Source organism: Amphiura filiformis, chromosome 7 (assembly GCF_039555335.1).
Source record: "Amphiura filiformis chromosome 7, Afil_fr2py, whole genome shotgun sequence".
In the NCBI taxonomy this organism is placed as follows: domain Eukaryota; kingdom Metazoa; phylum Echinodermata; class Ophiuroidea; order Amphilepidida; family Amphiuridae; genus Amphiura; species Amphiura filiformis.
Genome location: NC_092634.1, coordinates 42,511,168 through 42,530,619, shown reverse-complemented (window position 1 = coordinate 42,530,619; position 19,452 = coordinate 42,511,168). Strand labels below are relative to the sequence as shown.

Sequence of the window (19,452 nt, the reverse complement as noted above, 5' to 3'; positions counted from 1 at the left end):
TCTCCTCTTTTTGTGTCTTTCTGTATTTTTGTTTTGTCTCTCTCTATCTCCATTTGCTCTTGCATTTTTCTCATTATCTCCTTTCTTTTCTCCTCTTTCCATCTCCCTTTCAACATCTTTGTTTTGTCTCATTCCAATATGATCTGTATCTTTTCTCCATCTACCTTCTTAAAGGTCACTGATCCTCATTTCAATCTAGGTTTTCAAAAAAGTCAAATCCAACCACAAGATACTTCAAAATGTTTTAAAATGCTTATAAACCCGGTTAACTTTCCTTATATGGATTAACTATACTTGAAAATGCTTGCAAATGATTCAGAATGACTATCATGTATCATTTCCACATGGCTTTAACTAGATTTAAGTAACACCTAACATTTCCTTGTTTATTTAACTTGAGATCAAAATGATACATTAAGTTTGTTTTTGATGCTATTTGCAGTTGACAAAACATTGCGCTATCTTTAGAATGTCATTAATGTGTGCTTATATCTCTGTATTTTATAGGAAAGTATACAGTCTGAACACAGAGAGTGCAAATAGCTTCAAAAAAAGGTGGTACATGGCTGAGAAAGAAGCAGAGAGAGAGAGAGAGAGAGAGAGAGCTGGGGGAGAGGGAGAAAAGAGAAGGTCAGAGGAGAGGGAGAGATATAGGGAAGTAGAAGGGGAGGGAGTGGTGGTGCCGATTAGGGATATCCGGCACAGTCTTCCTGATCGGCACTAAGCTTAAATATATTGGTCACCGACCAGCACAAAAAATCTTTGAAATCACAGAAAATGCTCTAGTTACAACAAAGATGTTGTGTTTTTTACCTGAGAGAACAGTAAGAGATGAATTTGTCTGTGGTGTAGCTGTGTTGGTAAAGCGGGAGAACAGCTACACCACAGACAAATTCATCTCTTAATCTCCCTACATGGACACATTCATCTCTTAATCTCTCTCCTTACACACACATAGCTACTAAAATTAGCCGGTACTAAAATTGTGCTGGCTATAACTCTGTATATAGCCATGTCATATTGAACTGTGACTTCCTGAGTTGAGGCTAATGTAGGGTCACTAACCTGTAAAACTAGTGGTAGTGAACATCTCTGCTCATCCAGACGGTCACTCTGTAGAAATATAAAAAATGAAGACATACAAATTTATTGTACAAATTAATAATAATCATTTACACACCAGGGCTGTCCATTGCACAAAGGCTTAAACAATATTTTGTTCCCAAATGTCAAAATTGTCTTAAAACAATTTAGTCAAAGACTTGATCACAATCAGTTATATAAACAAACAGAACAGAATGATATAACCCAAAGTCTTCACTACAGTTTTCCCTTGAGGGTAACACTATGTTGGTTATCGCAGTGGCCAAATCAAATCGACGCTGGCAACACAAAAGTGTAAACGGACTGATTTGAATCAGCAACTGTGAAATATAGCGTTATTCTGAACTTGGAATGAGATGCACAATATAGGTCTGTGATGTAAAATTGTGGAACTATATGTGGTGTACAGGGAGGGAAGTCTTACAACACTCAGTGGTGTACCATGGCCGCTCCTACCCGGGGGGCTGCAGAAAAGGTAAATTTTGCCACCTCCTTTTTTTCTCTATGGTTTGAAGAAAAAAAAAGGATTATATAGGCGTCAGCTAGCGACCAAAACAAAATTTTGCTTAGTTTCACAATTTTAAACATTTTTCATCAATTCTTTTTGCCGCCCCTGCTTTTTGCTGCCCCCTGCTTTTACCCCAAAAGCCCCCTACACATTCTACATCTAAATCCTAAAATGTATTTCAATTACTATAACCATGCTCACTTAAACATTCATTTTTCTTCAGACCAGTTGCAGAAAATATATCTTCATAATTATGAAAAAAAATCCCGCTACAATGGTATTCATTGCAAGTAAAATTATACAGGAGTCATGGCACAAAAATCCATTACAGAAAATCAACCTTGAAAATGCAAAACGTATTTTCATGATAAAAGAATATGAAGGAGGCATATATTAGATTAGCATTCACATAAGGCAATAAAAATCACAAAAACACCACAAATTATTCATTGAAAACTTGGAACCGTTGCTATTATGAACCATTTACAAAATAAGAATGCATATAACACAACCAGATTAGACCGGAAATTGCAATTTTTTCCGATGGATTTCAAATAATTTGTCCCCGCATCTCTAATAATTGGATAAGAGTTTGTTGGAGTTCACCAGACATGGCGAGACAAAAAATAAATCCAGACGAAAGTGAAAACTGTGAGAATAATAATCTTGGAAGATTTGCGATAAAAATTGAGCCATCCAATTATTCTTTTTTTTTAACATTCAAGATGGGCATCACTTTCAGCTTTTACCCGTATTTTGTTGCAAAAATAAAGAAACAAATTAAAATATTTCTTTTGTCACAATTTTGGCAGCATGATGGAAGTTATATATTTAATGCTCTTTGAAATATTTTTTTCAAAATATTAAGAGCTATCTTAAGAACTACTGAACCAAAACTATTAATTTAAGACAAAGACAATGCCCTCTTATGGTTAAAAGATGGTACTCCATTTAGGTCAATTGCTTAATGCTATGCCTAGGCTTCAACATAAAAAGTTTTGAGATATTTTTTCAAAATATCATGAGCTATCACAAGAACCACAGAACCAATACTAGGCTTGTTTGTACTCATTTTAATGCATTTTTAATGCTGATTCCAAATATGGTCATGAAAATTTACAATTCTGAAATTTTTGAATTTTTTAAAAATTTGTTGAAACTTGTCGTCTGCAGTCGACACCCGTGTGGAGAGAGTTAAGGTGAGAGAATTTGTCATATTTTATGACAAATAACTTTTCATTTTTCAGCAAAGCACTTAATTTTGTTAAATTTGAGAGATAATTCTACTTTCCTAGAGTAATTTTTTTCCTTTTTATTCACCCTTTCTTCCTCATTCATTCAATTCTTCTTTCCTTTCCTTTCCTCACTTTTTTTTCTTTAAATTTCTTTATATATTTCCCCCTTCTTTTAAAATTTGATGCCTTTTTCCACCCAACATGTGTCACACATTTAACAAAATATTGAAACATTATTGCAGTCTTCATGTGTGCACTATTCAGTGTTACACTTATTTTAGCGCTTCATGTTTTCTAACCTGCTAAAGCGAAATTAATAATGTGCAAATATATAGAGGTTATCCGTGTTCTATAAGCTGCATATCCTATCAGCGACTGCTAAACCTTGTTTAGGATTTTCATCAGAAGTACCTGCATGTGCAACCATGACTGTTTCAAAATAGCCCGCCAAAGTCATGCAAGTAACTCCGAGGTTGTGCATTGAATTGGTTTGAATGAGGAATACTACGGGAACCAGCACATCTTGTTAGAAGTCACACATGAGTAACATGGATAACCTCTATTCCTATTTGTCTATAGGTAAATGAAAGGAAGCTTAGAACTTATTGTAAATTTAAAAATTGCCAAATTGTGTGCAAATTTCTACTTTTACACCATGCACTTTACACAAATATAAATTTTTAACCAAAATGACCACTTATAACTCACTGCAGTATTACTTTCTTTCATCACCCCCATTGGCTATTCCCATTGAAATCAACACACCCCCTGTGGAAGACATGACCTTAATCTCCCACACAAGGGGTGTAGATTTCAAATGGACTCACATATTCAGGTAACCCCAATTGAAATCTACACCCCCTGTGTGAAAGATTAAGGACATGTCTTCCATAGGGGATGTATGAATTTCGATTGGAACAGCCCATCTCAAGGTTTTTGGCTGCATAAGCAGAATCCAATAACACGGGAAACCAGAGTTTTGACTTCATTTTACAACAAAACAAAGAGATCATATTTCTTTATATATATTTGAAATATGAGGTTTTGAGGATATGAAATTTAATGCCACTTCAAGTAATATACTAGTGTAGAAAATAGAGGAAGGAGGTGGGAAAGATTTTAATGTAAAACAGGAAAATAAAACCTACTTAAGCCAGACAAAAACACTTACTTAGAAATTGGCTACAAAGATGTGAAACCTCTTTGCCAAGATTTCCCTTATTTCATGTCATTACTTCCTGAATGGATAAAAAGTGTTTTGAAGAACTATCCCATTGGGTTAGAAAATTGCATACAAACAGTTGCTAATGAATTTATGATTTTTAATGTCAAATTTGGGTTTGAATTTGAGCAATTTGGCACAGCGGATGCCCGATGCCCAGGGGAGGGCACTCCCATATATTGACATACGTCATGTGCTCATTAAAAGACCCCGGTATTTTTGGCAAATCCTACACCCAATGACCCTGTTTTTTCAGAAGCCTACACTGAATGATCCTTTTTCTTGAACAATTAGTCCTCAAAATTGAAATTTCGACACGCTTTGCGTGCATTTTGAGCAAAAGAAATGAGTTTTGTCTAAGTTTGTACTGTAAAATTGGGCTATTTTTGATTGTCAATGATGTGAAATTTTGGGTGCTCCCATACAAAATTACCCCAAATGACCCCCTTTTTTCTGAAAATTTCTACACCGATAGACCCCTAGTTTTGTACGCTGGTAGGCACAGGTACGTCACTTTCATATTCGAGTGCCTCCCCCGGGAGCGGATGTTCCCTCGCCTTGCACCACTGAGTTCTGGGTTCAAGCCCCTGTCGTGCCCAAGGACTGTATGTGCACTTGGTTTATCACGATCCACACCAGCTTCCAACTTTTTCACTGGCCTTTTGCAGTTGTGACATTGTCCCGCCCTCACCTATATGGTAGAATACAAGACTCCTCAGTCTAGATTGATACCAGTGATCTGCGTCATCTATTATCCGCCCACATAGTTGAGAATAGATCAAAATTTGATTAGGCTGTGAGCAGTGAACATAAGCCTTAGGCCAAACAAAACTGTAGTGTTAGATCGGCGTAGATAGCTAAAAAATGTAGGTTGGGTAGGTAGGTCACGAGCAGGGAAGATATCTTACCCTTCCCAGAGTCCTTTGCTTACAAATTACTTTGTAAATATGAGTTGACTTCTGATGTCAGGTGCACGCATCATCACATTTTCAATTGTTTTTGCCTGGCAGTATGCGCACGCATCATATTTTGTTCAGGGCCCATGCTTTTAAAACCCTAGCCACATCACATGGCTATTGAACCAGGGGCGTGGCCAGCTTTCTTGGTCAGGGGGGGGGGCAAAAAAAAATTCGGGGCACAGACAAAAAAAAATTGCAGTTGCATCATACGATACATAGAGACTGTATGTCTTTCGAGCTTTTCGAAATAAAGTTTAACACAGTGCAACAAGTTAAACTCAATTTACCCTTGCTGAGAAATGGACCAATCCATGTTATTGTTTACGGGTCAGATGTCAATCATTGTCATGCAGATAAATTTGTATTGTTTGGCTCGACCCGGGAACCAATGGGATTTGCCGCCTTTGCGGGTTTCGGGCGTGATTAGGTGGTGATTTATTCACTGTTGGTTTTGTATTGGACACGACAACAACAAAAATCTTCCCACCCACCGCGCCCTGTGTGGACATGTGAGAAGGAAGTAAAATATAATTATGTGTGACAGTAATGAGATAATGACCTGTATAAATACAGATATATTTTATCTACTACATGGTAGTGTGTTAAATAATAGCTAATTAAAGCATTTAACTGTCTGTAAGTTTAAAAGAAAAATCAAGAATTATGGTCCCTGTAGATAAGGAGGGAGGAAGAAAGAGTTGACGCCGATCATTAAAATTACATGTGACTTGCAATTAATTTCCCTTTCTCAGATCTTCATAGTTACAATGTACACTGTTTAATTAGATCATGTGTTCAATATGTTGCTACATAAAATTTATATAATTGTTCTGTATCAAACTTTTTTAGAATGATAGTTCAAGAGGGAAAGTAAGTCGTCAAAACTATATATATGTACAGGAATTGACAATCGTATTGTTACATGCAGGCACAGGTCCGGTGTCATCAAAAACAGTAAAGTAGTCTTTTATAAGGTCAAAGACTTCACACAGTAAGCAAAAGAAAATAATGCTGGGTTTTGAATTATCTTTTCTGTATTTATTTATTATGATATATGTCATAGAATGCTAACATTAAGACTTGATCCTTGTAACTTCAGGTAGATCACCTGTTGAAGAGTCTCAGGAATTCCACTTGGGAGCGTGGGATCTGTATGCACCAGTACCATAATTTATTGTTGAGTTTCCAGCCATGATATTTGATGAATGATCCACGGGTTCGGGGTCCAACGCTCAGATTTTAGCCTCGGGTGGCGGCCACCAGAGTCAAGTTTGGATCACATTTGGTTTTGCTAAACGAGATTTTCTGCGCCTTTGGTCGTTGTTTCGCTAGAGTCTTGGGTTGGGTAATTAAGCTCGATTAGAGAATCTCCTGTTATATATTTGGCTATAATACGGCTGAGAATTTGTTTGTTTGTTTATTTGTTGTAGGTACTGGTGCGGGTCTTAAACAAAAGTCAATAAATGGTTGTCGTGTCTGATTGCCAACATGCATGCAAATTTTGCGTCCGAGTGTTTTCAATTTCTCTGTCTTGGGGTAAAAGGATTTATTGGGATGATGTGCGCGCGCAGCGGGAAAATAATGGTATTTTACACTATTTCCGCTCATTATCCGGCTGAAAAGGGCTTTATTCTTACAATGTGCGCGCATAGCGCGAAAAATATTTGTATTTTACACTATTTTGGCCCTGAATTTTGCTAGAAAAGGGGCTCCTTGCCCTTTTTCTTTTCTTTTGCCCTCCTGATTTTCTTTCATTTTTTTTTTTTGTCAGAGGGGCACTTTTTCTTTCATTTTTTGTCAGGGGGGCACTCTGCCCCACCTGCCCCACCGCTGGCTACGCTACTGTATTGAACAGTGTAGTAGTTGCATGGGGTTCACTCAAGCATATCGATATACCAGTCCCTTGCCTTTGTTGATAAACATTGAGGTCAACTCATCTATAGGTTCCCTTTGTTTTCAAGTTGAGAATAAGACTAGCTAAACATGAAATTAACATCATTTGCAACCTCTTGATTGCTGTTCATTGAGGTACTTTTGGTCACTATCGACCCATGTTGCACTGAATAGTAAATTAGTACAGAAAATTTAAATGAAAGCAAGATATTATGGGAAGTGTAAGAAATTTTCTTTGGATTGGGAGGTTTTGTTGCTTTTTTATATATTTTCAATCTAAAAAAACACCTAAATTGTGTGATTTTGGGTGCATTTTCCAATTATTTTTCAAAGTGTACCCAAAATGGAAAATTTGGGTGCTTTACAGAATCAAAATATTTTTCCTGTTTTAAATGAAGATAGGTTGGGTCATGACAGTATGACGGTGGGGAAGGAGGTAGTGGTGAAAATTGGAGAATTGGGCCCACTTTTCTAAATACAAATGTTGAAGTTGAAATGCGCTTAAAATCTTGAAGAAACATTAATAAATCAAAGTATAACAAACAAACAAACAATCGTGCACATGTTGTGTTGTATTGCACCTGTTGTTCGCATAACAGAGTTATTTTGGGAAAGAGAAATAGAAATTCAGTTGTAAACCTCAATTTTGTATGATGAACATAGAGACAACAGGTTTATCTCATACTAGATACACAATTAATAATTCATTCAGATCTAGGAATTCTGGATTTAAGTGGATCTGTGAACTTGGTATAGTTAGCCTAAATGTTAAAGTTACGATAAACATAAGCTTACCTGCTGACTCTAAAAATACTGTTCTACACATCATTCTATACTGGTATAATGCTGGAGGTGGGTCACAGCTGTACCCGAGCTAGCGGTATCTGTGCTCAAATATTGAGACAGGGAAATGTATGGGTTCAATATATGAGATCTCAAGGCTCATTGTGATGGGTTTTATTTTTAACCTATGTGCATGATTTTTCCTGGCAGAGGAAAATAGCAAAAACACTGTCTTGTGGCCGTATTCCATATGCTGAAATGCAACTTTCTTTGGTATCGAGTCTGAACTCTTTCTAAGATATAAGGTTCGAATGATGTTCGTCTGGTTCAAAATTTCATGCAGGTTCAAAATGTCAATGACAGTCATTTTTTTGTTGCTGACTGATCATGCGGATATTTAAGGGAAGAAACCAAAAGTTCGATGACATCCTATAAACGAAAGTTTGTTCATTAGGAGACTGACCCCCTTCTTCCTTCCCTGAAAAAATTATGCAAGTGTGAAATATTCAAAATTCCAACCAGAAAGATCAACTTTGACCTATATTTGAACTATTTTTTTTACAAACATAATCAGACTTTTTGACTCCCCATTATAAGACTTCATCAAACCTAACAGATTGCATAATACAGAACTGGGAAAGGTAAGTTACTTTGCAGGTTCATTATATTTATGGAGTTTTGCTTTTTACCATAAAAGCATTTTATTGATTACATGAAATTTAAAACCTAACACATATGTCTTAAAATCTTGTAATAAAACACCCATACACGATCCAATAACTGTAACTTATCCTGTGGCCCCTACCTCATAATCAAATATTCTCATTCATTTCGCCAACCACGTATCCCGAGAAAATAATGAGATGGTAAAAACATTGTAACCTCAAAGTCACCGAACTGATCAATTAGAGGGAAATTTGATCACAAATCTACGACTGGTGTGGTCATGAGGGAATTTAGAAAATAAAAACATCCAAAATTGATTACATGGAAGGGGGGAGGAGTAAAATCTTGCTTCCTTTGAATAGCTTTGTATGACATGATAGTTTCCATGGCAACTACGCTATTATACTGGGCTATTCCAGTTGAAAACCATACACCCTCTATGGAAAACATGACCTTCATCTTCCACACAGGGGGTGTGAATTTCCTGTCTTATCTCTAAGTACAATTAGGCCATTCTTGAGCACTGTACTTTGTCATGTCTGTTAAGCGCTTCAGACTCCGAGTATTATACGTACAATATTGTATGTACAATATATAAGTTATTTAATCTATTGCCATTCTATTTCCAAAAATGTTTAAGTTCTAACGAATGTTTATGACGAAAAATCGATAATATGTTACATACAATATCTAGCAGAAATATATTATCGATTTTACGTCATCAAACATTCGTTAGAACTTAAACATTACTGGAAATAGAATGGCAATAGATTAAATAACGCATATATTGTACATACAATATATGTACGTGACAATAAAAAGTCTGTATACTGCTTTAGTCATTCTTAACCTACAATTACTACTAATATGATACAATTTGACCTCGTGTCAAAAAGTGAGAGTTTTAATACTCAGTCTCCACAGGTTATTCCATGACTATACACATATTTGTTAAAGAACCATAATGTGACACTGGAGATGAGACTGTGGAAGTGCAATGACCCTGTCATTGCCAGCTCACTACAGTCTTGTGACATTTTGTCATTCCAAGCATAAAATTCACCTAAATTATTTCTCAAAGTTAAGGTAAAATTTGAACACTTTGACCATTCTGTCAAGGACATTTTCACAGTAGCTGATGATGCAACAATTTTAACACTAATGAGGAGAATATATTAGAAAATGTGAGCAAACATAAACAGCATAATTAATTGATTTGTTCCACCTGTATCAAACCTTTTATTTATCTACAAAGTATATTTTCAGAAATTGCTTGAATTCTCAAATTACTCAAATTCAATTTTGCCCATGAAACTGTATACAACTTAGCCCCACATGGGACTTGAACTAATAAGTAGGTCTCCACAAAAAATTTACTGATTTTTTTGCGAAAAATAGGTCCCAACAAGACTTGACTGATTTCTTTTTCTATTGAAATACAAGTCTGTATAGACGCTATCAAATTCATAGGTAACTATGGAAACTTAGCCAGATCCTTTTAAGGAATTATCTGACCCAGATCTTGAGTAAAAGTTTCTTATGTTTACAAAATTTGGTCAACAAGTGTCTCATGATTATACTTGAGATGTGTACTTCCATCAGTTTGCCACGCTCACACTTTTTAAAAACATTTTTTTTCCTTGCTACTAAAAGCATACATTTTGCAGATGTTTAAAATGCCTCTTCTAAAATGCTCTCCATTTTCCATTGTACAGGTTAAGTTAAAAATATTAACCCAACATACTTATCTCAAAATGCACTATGTGGGACATAACCCAGTTTATAAACTGAAACCATTATTGATCTTTATTCAAAAATCATCTTCATTGCCTTAGAAATTAATATTAATGAAATGCAACAATTGTGTGTGTGTGACTAATTTTTGAGATTTGGCATGTTTAGCCTATTTATGCTGTCTTAATGTTATTAATCTCAATGCAGAAAAAATCATAATGCTAATTTAAATGTTTCTTAGTTGGGAAATCTGAAACTTTTTTATCGGTGTTATCCTTCAAATGTAAGTCAGAGTTTAAACCCTTGAGCACTACCTGTCGATCTAATATTGCCTCTGATTGGTCAATTACATGATATTTTCACTTTAATCACCAATCAGAATGGAGCTTTGCAAATAATTCACCCCAATTTTTTTGCGTGGTGAAATTATTCTAACAATGTTGCTGATTGGTCCAACTGATAATGAAAACTTCTTTTTGGCCAATCGGCAGGTAGTTCTCATAGGGTTAAAACTGTCTTGTATGCTTTTTGAGATATTCCAATATTTGTGTAACATACTCCTCTATCTTTGACGGTGAAGTATATATTTAAGTTACGCAACGTTTCCAACCACTTTTTCCTCTAAAGATTTTTACTATGTTGCATAATTCACTTCATTCAAGCGTAACCTTTCTCATCGAACGACACAGTTTAATAGTCACGGCACTCGCATACCTTAACAGTATCTTGTTATGACTGTATCTCGTTAGCAAAACATTAATTAACCAGATGGTTTTAATGTCCACCACCAGTCAACTGTATCAACAAGCCAACGGGAAATGGCGCTATTTGTTTAACATTTTGGCAATATATTATTTTATTTCACACCATATATATTCTTTCTTTTAATAAAAAGTTTAATTCTTTTTTCTATTGTCATGGTAATTTGATTGCAGCACAAAATTAATTTAATTTACACATTTGCATCTGTGTATTTAGCTCCAAGTCAATGAGACACACCCCAGGCTCAACCTCTGCCCCACTTTGCTATACACTACTACACACAAAGAAATTTTAACATAACGTTAGACAACAAAAAAAGTTTGATTGCCCTCCGCAATTTTTAAATAAAAATCTTGGGCCAGGTTTTTGTCTCCAATCACTTTTTTTGAAACCTTAAATTTTGACAGTATCAAGGACATTTTATATTTGTTATTCACTCATTTTATTCATTAAATGCATTTGATTAATGCATTTAACAAGAAGTATTTCCATTTAAATTTAGTCCAACAATGTTTTATCGTAGTTTGATCACATCACATTTTAGAATGAATATACACACTGAAAAATACCGTCTTCTGCTGGGCTAATTAACTACAAGCTGCAAAATGATTGAAATTGCTCTCTACTGAAGATAGCAATTTACTTCTAAGCTGTAAAATAAGTGAAATTGCTATCTACCAAAGATAGCAATTTACTATAAGCTGTAAAATAAGTGAAATTGCTATCTACCGAAGATAGCAATTTACTATAAGCTGCAAAATGATTGAAATTGCTCTCTACCGAAGATAGCAATTTACTATAAGCTGCAAAATGATTGAAATTGCTATCTACCGAAGATAGCAATTTACTATAAACTGTAAAATGATTGAAATTGCTATCTACCGAAGATAGCAATTTACTATAGCTGTAAAATGATTGAAATTGCTCTCTACCGAAGATAGCAATTTGTTATAAGCTGTAAAATGATTGAAATTGCTATCTACTGAAGATAGCAATTTGTTATAAGCTGTAAAATGATTGAAATTGCTCTCTACCGAAGATAGCAATTTGTTATAAGCTGTAAAATGATTGAAATTGCTATCTACTGAAGATAGCAATTTACTATAAGCTGTAAAATGATTGAAATTGCTATCTACCTAAGATAGCAATTTACTATAAGCTGTAAAATGATTGAAATTGCTATCTACCGAAGATAACAATTTACCATAAGCCGTAAAATGATTGCAATTGCTATCTACCTAAGATAGCAATTTACTATAAGCTGTAAAATGATTGAAATTGCTATCTACCGAAGACAGCAATTTACTATAAGCTGTAAAATGATTGAAATTGCTATCTACCGAAGATAGTAATTTACTATAAGCTGTAAAATGATTGAAATTGCTATCTACCAAAGATAGCAATTTACTATAAGCTCTTCACTATAAGCTCTTTACTATAAGAGCTCCCTGCAAAATGACTGAAACTGCTATCTACTGAAGACAGCAATTTGCAAAAGCTGCAAAAAAATTGAAATTGCTATCTACCGAATATAGCAATTTACTATAAGCTCTAAAATGACAGAAATTTAGGACCTTGCCCTGTTTTAAAACTATCTTTGCAGATACTTAAAACACAGCTTTAATTCAGTTAATAAATTCCCATCTTGCATCTTCACTTCAACCTTTAACATTATATAAAAGCCCATAATTCACTCAGATTATTTTAATTGTTATTAATAAGTAATTTGCATCATGTTGTGCTATGACAACTTAAGATTTATAGTGCCATACTCCTGTACAAACTCATAAGTATCAATCACCATGTAAACCTGACAAAGCTGACACACCTGTTTTTTTCCTATAGTTAGATAACATTGTCTCATCTCAAACTATGACAGGTGCGTTATTATGACCACTCAGTCTTCACAAATAGGTATGTCCACATGGAATGCAGATCTTGAGCAGATAAAATCCACCATGAAATCTACCAAGATTCCGTCCACACGGATGACTTTTTGCTGAAGCAACACGGTTCTTGAGCAAAACAATTGGGAAATCTGTTAGTCGGCAGAGTGCAACACTATCGTAAGTGTAGTAGAATGCAATAGCTGCCATTTGCAACATTTCAATAAATGTACTTACTTTTAAATCAATAACACTAAAAAACACCCAACTACATGTAAAGGTGATATCTTGGGGTTAGCTTAGTGGCCATCATGAAACTATACAGGACATCCACACTTTACAATGAGCATGATGAGGGGATTGTGCTGCAAACAATAAGTGTTTTACAAAAGGCAGCTATTACATTCTACTGCACTTACGATAGTGTTGCACTCTGCCGATGTGTTGTGATCCCTAAGATTATCCCTAAATTCATCCACAAGAAATGTAGGGGATATCGGGATATATAACCTCAAGTGAATCCTAACTTATCCTTAAGTACTAACTCTATATGAACAAGACATTTTGCGATTTTCAAAATGCTGAACTTAAAAACCTATGACCTTGGTTTTATTATATTCAATATGGTTCAATTTGGCGCACCACTAGAGGGGTCACAGTACCCTTCCAGTTGTAAATCCAAAGCTGACGTCATCAGGCATCGCCAAATGCTCTGCGTGCTAGTTATAGGCTTCAACATAAAAAGTCCAAGTTTTGTGATATTTTCTTAAAATTTCAAGAGCTATCTTAAGAACCACTGAACCAATACTAGGCTTGTTTGTACTCATTTTGATGCATTTTTCATGCTGATTCCAAATATGGTCATGAAAATGTACAATTCCGAAATTTTTGAATTTTGGATTTTTTTAAAAACTTGTCGTCTGCAGTCGACACCCGTGTGGAGAGAGTTAAGGATAATTACATACGATGGAGTTTTGTGGACACACAGTCGGGAATTGACTTTATACGTATTCTCGAGTAACTCAATTCACAAGGATTGTGTGACCGTCTGAACATGACTAATGACTTTTGATTCATGTCTACATTCTGTGAACACTATCAATATTATATCAAGGTAAAGGTAGAACAAAGGAGAATATAAGTAGCCCATACATCATTGTAACAGCCTTTACGGGTATAATATGTCATCTCATATGGTAGGTAGTGCAGAATGAGACTACATCAAATAATGTTCGTTTAAAGGTTAACTTTAACTGATAGGACAAACTTGTGCAATTTATATTTAAGGTGGCTAAAGCTTGATGTCGGTATCCAAGGGATCAGTGGCGTAGCCAGTATGTGTATGTGGGGGGGGGGGCTAATCATGGACTCTCAGTAGGCTACATCCCAGGTCCCTGGTCAAAAATATTTGGGGTCAACAATTCACAATTTTTTTTGTACCGGTTGCCCAATTGAAGAACCATACTACATGTTGCACAAATCTTGACGCGAGATTTCCTAACTTGGGGTGAGATTTTACTAATCTGGCGTGATAGCGTGAGAAAGTGCCCGAATGCATGAGTCTTACACTCAATGTGTGAGAGTTGACATCCCTTCATTTTTTATTCATCTATTTTTATTTTTGCAGATGCTTTTATATCAGATCAATGTCTCAGTTGCCTACATTTTCCATATTCACACAATATAAACAAGTAAATATTTCATATTCATAGAACAAAAGCTCACCTGTATTTTCTGTAGTAGTTCAAAGAAGTCCAACTCATTTTGTGCACTCTGAAAACAAAATAAGAGAAAGAAAGGCAGTGTTAGTAAAGTCTAGCTCGTAATCAGGTAACAACTTTATTGAGGACTCATATTAAGGCTATAGACAAATCCAATTTCACGAAATTCCTACACCTCAATAGCAGCCAAATTTGGGTCCCGGTCGGCTCCATCTCACCTAAAATGTGAAATGATGCGGCCTTGGAGGGCATTTTATACTGCATTCTATCACCCGTGTTACACATAGACGAAAGAATGATGACAGTTTACAACACAAAAGAATCTAACATTGAATTTTAAGTGGCTTTAATCCACCCAATTGGGCAGTCACAACACCAGTTTGGTGCTGCGGGGACCCAGTCATGGCTGACCAAATCCTGACCATGACTTGGCTCGTTGGATTTGTCTATAAGAAGTTGAGCTAAGTAAATTCTAGCATCAACCCAATATCATAGCCTACAATATTGCTATCCCCCTGTCGATATCACAGTCAATGGTTGATAATTTTGTTTTCTACAGCACATAGTTCAATGCACAATTTGTGTTGTAAGTAGCTCATGGTAAAATGTGCTATGTACAGTCTAGATAGTGTGTGGTCTAACTTGTTATATATTTGTTACCTACTGCAGGTAGCATATAGCAAAATGTAGTGCCTACTGCCTACTTTCAGATGAAATTTCCATCTACTGAAGATAGCAATTTACTAAAAGCTGTAAAATGGCAGAAACTGCTATCTTTTAAGACAGCAATTTACTTTTAAGCTGCAAAATGACTGATTTTGCTAGTTACTGATGATAGTAATTTACTGCTACGCTGCAAAATGACTGAAATTGCTATCTACCGAAGATAGCAATTTACTATAAGCTGCAAAATGACTGAAATTGCTATCTACTGAAGACAGAAATTACTATCTACTAAAGATAGTAATTTACTTCAAGCTGCCAAATGACTGAAATTGCTATCTACTGAAGATAGCAATAATTGTGATCTACTGAAGATAGCAATTTATTGTAAGCTGCAAAATGACTGAAACTGCTATCTACTGAAGATAGCAATAATTCTGATCTACTGAAGATAGCAATTTATTGTAAGCTGCAAAATGACTGAAATTGCTATCTTCTGAAGATCGTAATTATTGCTATCTACTGAAGATAGCAATTTACTTTTAAGCTGCTAAATGACTGAAATTGTTCTCTACTAAAGAAACTATTGAAAGATCATGTGACACTAATTTATAATCCAAAACTAATATATTTGGAATTATTGCTGCTAAAACTATCCCATTCTAATGGGTTCCATTATATTTGCTATCTACTCAAGATAGCAAACTGGTGCCACAAAAATATGTGCCTTATATGTTAGTCTTGTATTAGCTGTCGACTAATTAATGATAGCAAAACTAAACTGGACTTAAGTAAATCAGCTAACATTTCACAAACACTTCCAACACATCACAAATGCCAATAACATGCAGTATGTCTCAAAAAAATACCCAAAAGTATGACACCTTCTGGCATTTACAACTGGTCAAACAACTTTATGCTATCAGTCAAAGGTCTGCCAAACATACACTTAAGGGCTCTGGTAGCAACGTTTGGACAGTATTTTTTGAGACATAAGAGCACATCAACTATTGAAATTTTAATAATTTGTCATAAAATTTTTATTATATCGTGTTTTTCAAAAAATCTAAATTATATGATATCATCAGGACATTCCTCGCATTCAGAATGCAATTCGATGTGTCTGATGTAATCTCGGCTCCCACAAAAAATACTGTGGAAACATTAATATTTTAAGATAAAGGTGTGACTTACGAATTTGTTAGTGGATCCATTGAATTGTGTAATGCTATACATATGAGTTAGTCAGACCATGGAGGTATATAAATAAATGGAGAATGATCCAGCCAAGCCTCTTTTGTACTACGTTGGTTATGACCAATTATTGTTGAATAGGCAATTTCAGGTTTATATTGATTATGCTAAGCTGATTACATTGTGAAGTCTGTTTCACTGGCCATTGATTTCAATGGGGTAAAATGAAGTTTATACTTATTGGAAAGTGCTCATGTTTCATAAAATTTTGATATCAAAATCTCATTTTCGCCAAAAATTGAGTGCTTAAATTGCATCAAGAAATCAGTCTTTTTGAAAAAAGAAACACCTTACCTGTTGTCATCTTGTGACTCCCTACATTTTGGTCATGAAAAATTGAATTATGACTTTTTTTCCCAAAAAGTTATGACCCCCCCCCCCCGTATATTTGGAACCCCTCCCTCCAAAGAAAATGATAGCCTCCTAATAATATTAATAATCATTTAGGCCTAAATACTGATAATTATTTATTATACAATGAGAAGTTTAATGATGATGATTTAGGCGGCCTATACGATTTCATGACAATACAGAATTAAAAGTTTAAAAACAATAACATGACATATCCGTCATGGCACTCAATCAATTTGACCCGAAGCTTCAACCAAAATCACGATTATCATACACTAAACTATGAGAAACTGTTTAAACAAAGTATGTAGGGCCTATACATTCCGTATATCAATTTCTCTCTAGAAAAGATTGTCTGATCATCACTTTTGCTTGAATTCGAAGTACTTCCGGTAAATTTTGCTCGCTCAGTAACTCAAATGGCCCAAATTGGCCCAACATATTTTTTTCACAATCGGAAGGTAAAAACGTTTTGCTTTCATTTGCACTATATTTGAACTCCCTCAGACCCCTTAAAAGCTTAATATATGAACATGAAAACTAAGTATATTTGTCAAGTTAGGGCACAACTAGTGTAGAAAACAGTTTCATAACTTGAGAACAGAACATCCGAATTTCTTGGGTTTCGCATACGATCATACATTGAAACTATAAGCTATCAAAACTGGTGACTTTGAACTAGCTGATTGACTAGCTGACGTCATTATACAGTCTCTTTTACAAGGCTTCCGATGCGGGTCAATGTAGGGTCAATTCCTATGAGGAAATTTTGGGAGTGACAATCAATGAACCATGGTAGAGGCTCATAACCATCGTGGAGATCAATAGCTTGGCTGAAGTGGCTGGTCAATTCAAGTTTGGTGACTCATTGAATAGAGGTAACGGGATAATCTCCACTTAGGAGATTAGAATTCTGGCGATCATTCTCCATTTATTTATATACCTCCATGGTCAGACAATATGGAGACTTCAACACCTGCTGCATGTCTAACACATTATAGTTAGTCTGACCAAAATGATTGTCAGCTTGGGTAAACTTGAGATGATGTTGTCCTCTAAAGCTTAGGTTAAAGCCTTAATGTACGATTTCCGTCAAATTTTAATTTTGTTATTCTTTATTCAAAATGTTGAAATAATATTAGTAATAACTGCCGGGGAGGGTTGCTGTCCATTTTAAGTTGAAATAACATAACAAGGTAAAGTGAAAGAAACCCCACTGGTTATTTTGGCCATTTAACATGCAGTTCTATGGGAGGACATATCATATTTTTTTGAATTATGATAATATGTCGAACTTTGCTCTGTTGACCAACAAGAACAACAAATTTGGCCGATTCCATTTAGGTGGACATGTGTAAACATTACAAATATGCAAAAAAAATCAGGTTTAAAAAAAATTAACCAATTTCATATTATAAGATCGTACATTATGGCTTTAACTTAAAATGATGTTACCTTCTGACTATGAACCATTGTTTAACAGGGGGAAAAGAATAGAAAATACCCATTTTGTCAAACTTGGTGCTTGAAAAATTGCACTCAAATTCAACTTACTTTTTGATTGTTTTGAGATTAAAGTGGACAAAATTTATGTTAAAAAATCAACTTGACAACCCAAAAAAAACCTTAGAAATTCCAGTGGATGTATTTTTGTCCGTTTCAGTCTACCTTTTTATCCTACTTTTGTATGTTGAATTTCAAATTTTATTTTTATCAAATACTTTTCAGATATTGTTTCCAAAATATCATAGTCTGATTTTTTAAAGAATTTGCAGATGTCTTGGTTGAAAACATCACTGATTATTCTTTTCAGTGAAAGCCATATTATAACATTTGCTGAGGAAGACGCCCTCACTGAATTTTTAAAATTCCTTTTTTTACACGATTAAATTGTACTTTTTAAACCAATATACCCTGCAAAAATCAAGACTCTAGGTGCTGTAGTTTTGTCAAAATCCGAGATTTTGAATAAAACGCCGAACCGGCGCTTTATTATTACGATGGAATTATTAGTCGAACGCATACACGATGTTCATAACACACAGTAAGTACACGGCGTGCGGGACGGTGATATACACAACAAAGGGTCGTTCCACAACATGACCGAAGGAGTGGTACGTATTGGCGACATGTGCGCTGGTAGTAAATTCCAATTTTCTTTGCTTTGCTGTAGTTGTTCGGCTCAAAAATAAAAGGGGATATATCTGACGTAAAAGCTAACATTTTATGGCAAATAAATGCTAATCTATTTTGTTTGAAAATGTTATAATATGGCTTGAAGTGGTCCCAGTTTTAACAAACCATTTTGAAACTGAACAAATATTTTTACATAAAAGCATAATCTCCAAATACCACACATGTTTACAATATTTCAACTATCAAACAATTTAAAATTCTTGATTGCATTGTAGTTCGTAGGGTATTCCGCTAAACAAATAAATAAAAATGTTTTTGATTCAGCATAATACCATGAGAGATATCATATATACATCCCAAGATTGATGGTGTATATTTAAATGGTCCCATGTGTTTGTAGCATATTTTTCCAATCGAAAAAACAAAATGGAAAATCAACAAAGATAAACCGCCCCTGTTTTTAATAGCGTTGAAATGACAATTTATGATTGATATATTCGTATAGATTATTTCCCTCAAGAATTTTTAGATTTTATTTTGAAGCATGAAACTGTTTGTCAAATTCATAATATATA

General features: G+C 34.9%; 1 protein-coding gene across 7 annotated transcripts in view; it reads right to left on the bottom strand.

Annotated features, from left to right (window-relative positions):
* Positions 1-19,452, bottom strand: part of LOC140157184 (rap1 GTPase-activating protein 1-like) — a 516,716-nt gene that overhangs the window by 32,854 nt on the left and 464,410 nt on the right. For all 7 annotated transcript variants that reach the window (XR_011859645.1, XM_072180297.1, XM_072180300.1 and 4 more), the window contains exons 3-4: positions 14,478-14,525; positions 1,066-1,113 (exon numbers count right to left, since the gene is read on the bottom strand). Coding sequence is in view for 6 of the 7 variants with exons in the window: in XM_072180297.1 (XP_072036398.1) it covers positions 1,066-1,113; positions 14,478-14,525 (96 nt within the window). In the remaining variant the exon portion in view is untranslated. The remainder of the gene's footprint in view (positions 1-1,065; positions 1,114-14,477; positions 14,526-19,452) is intronic.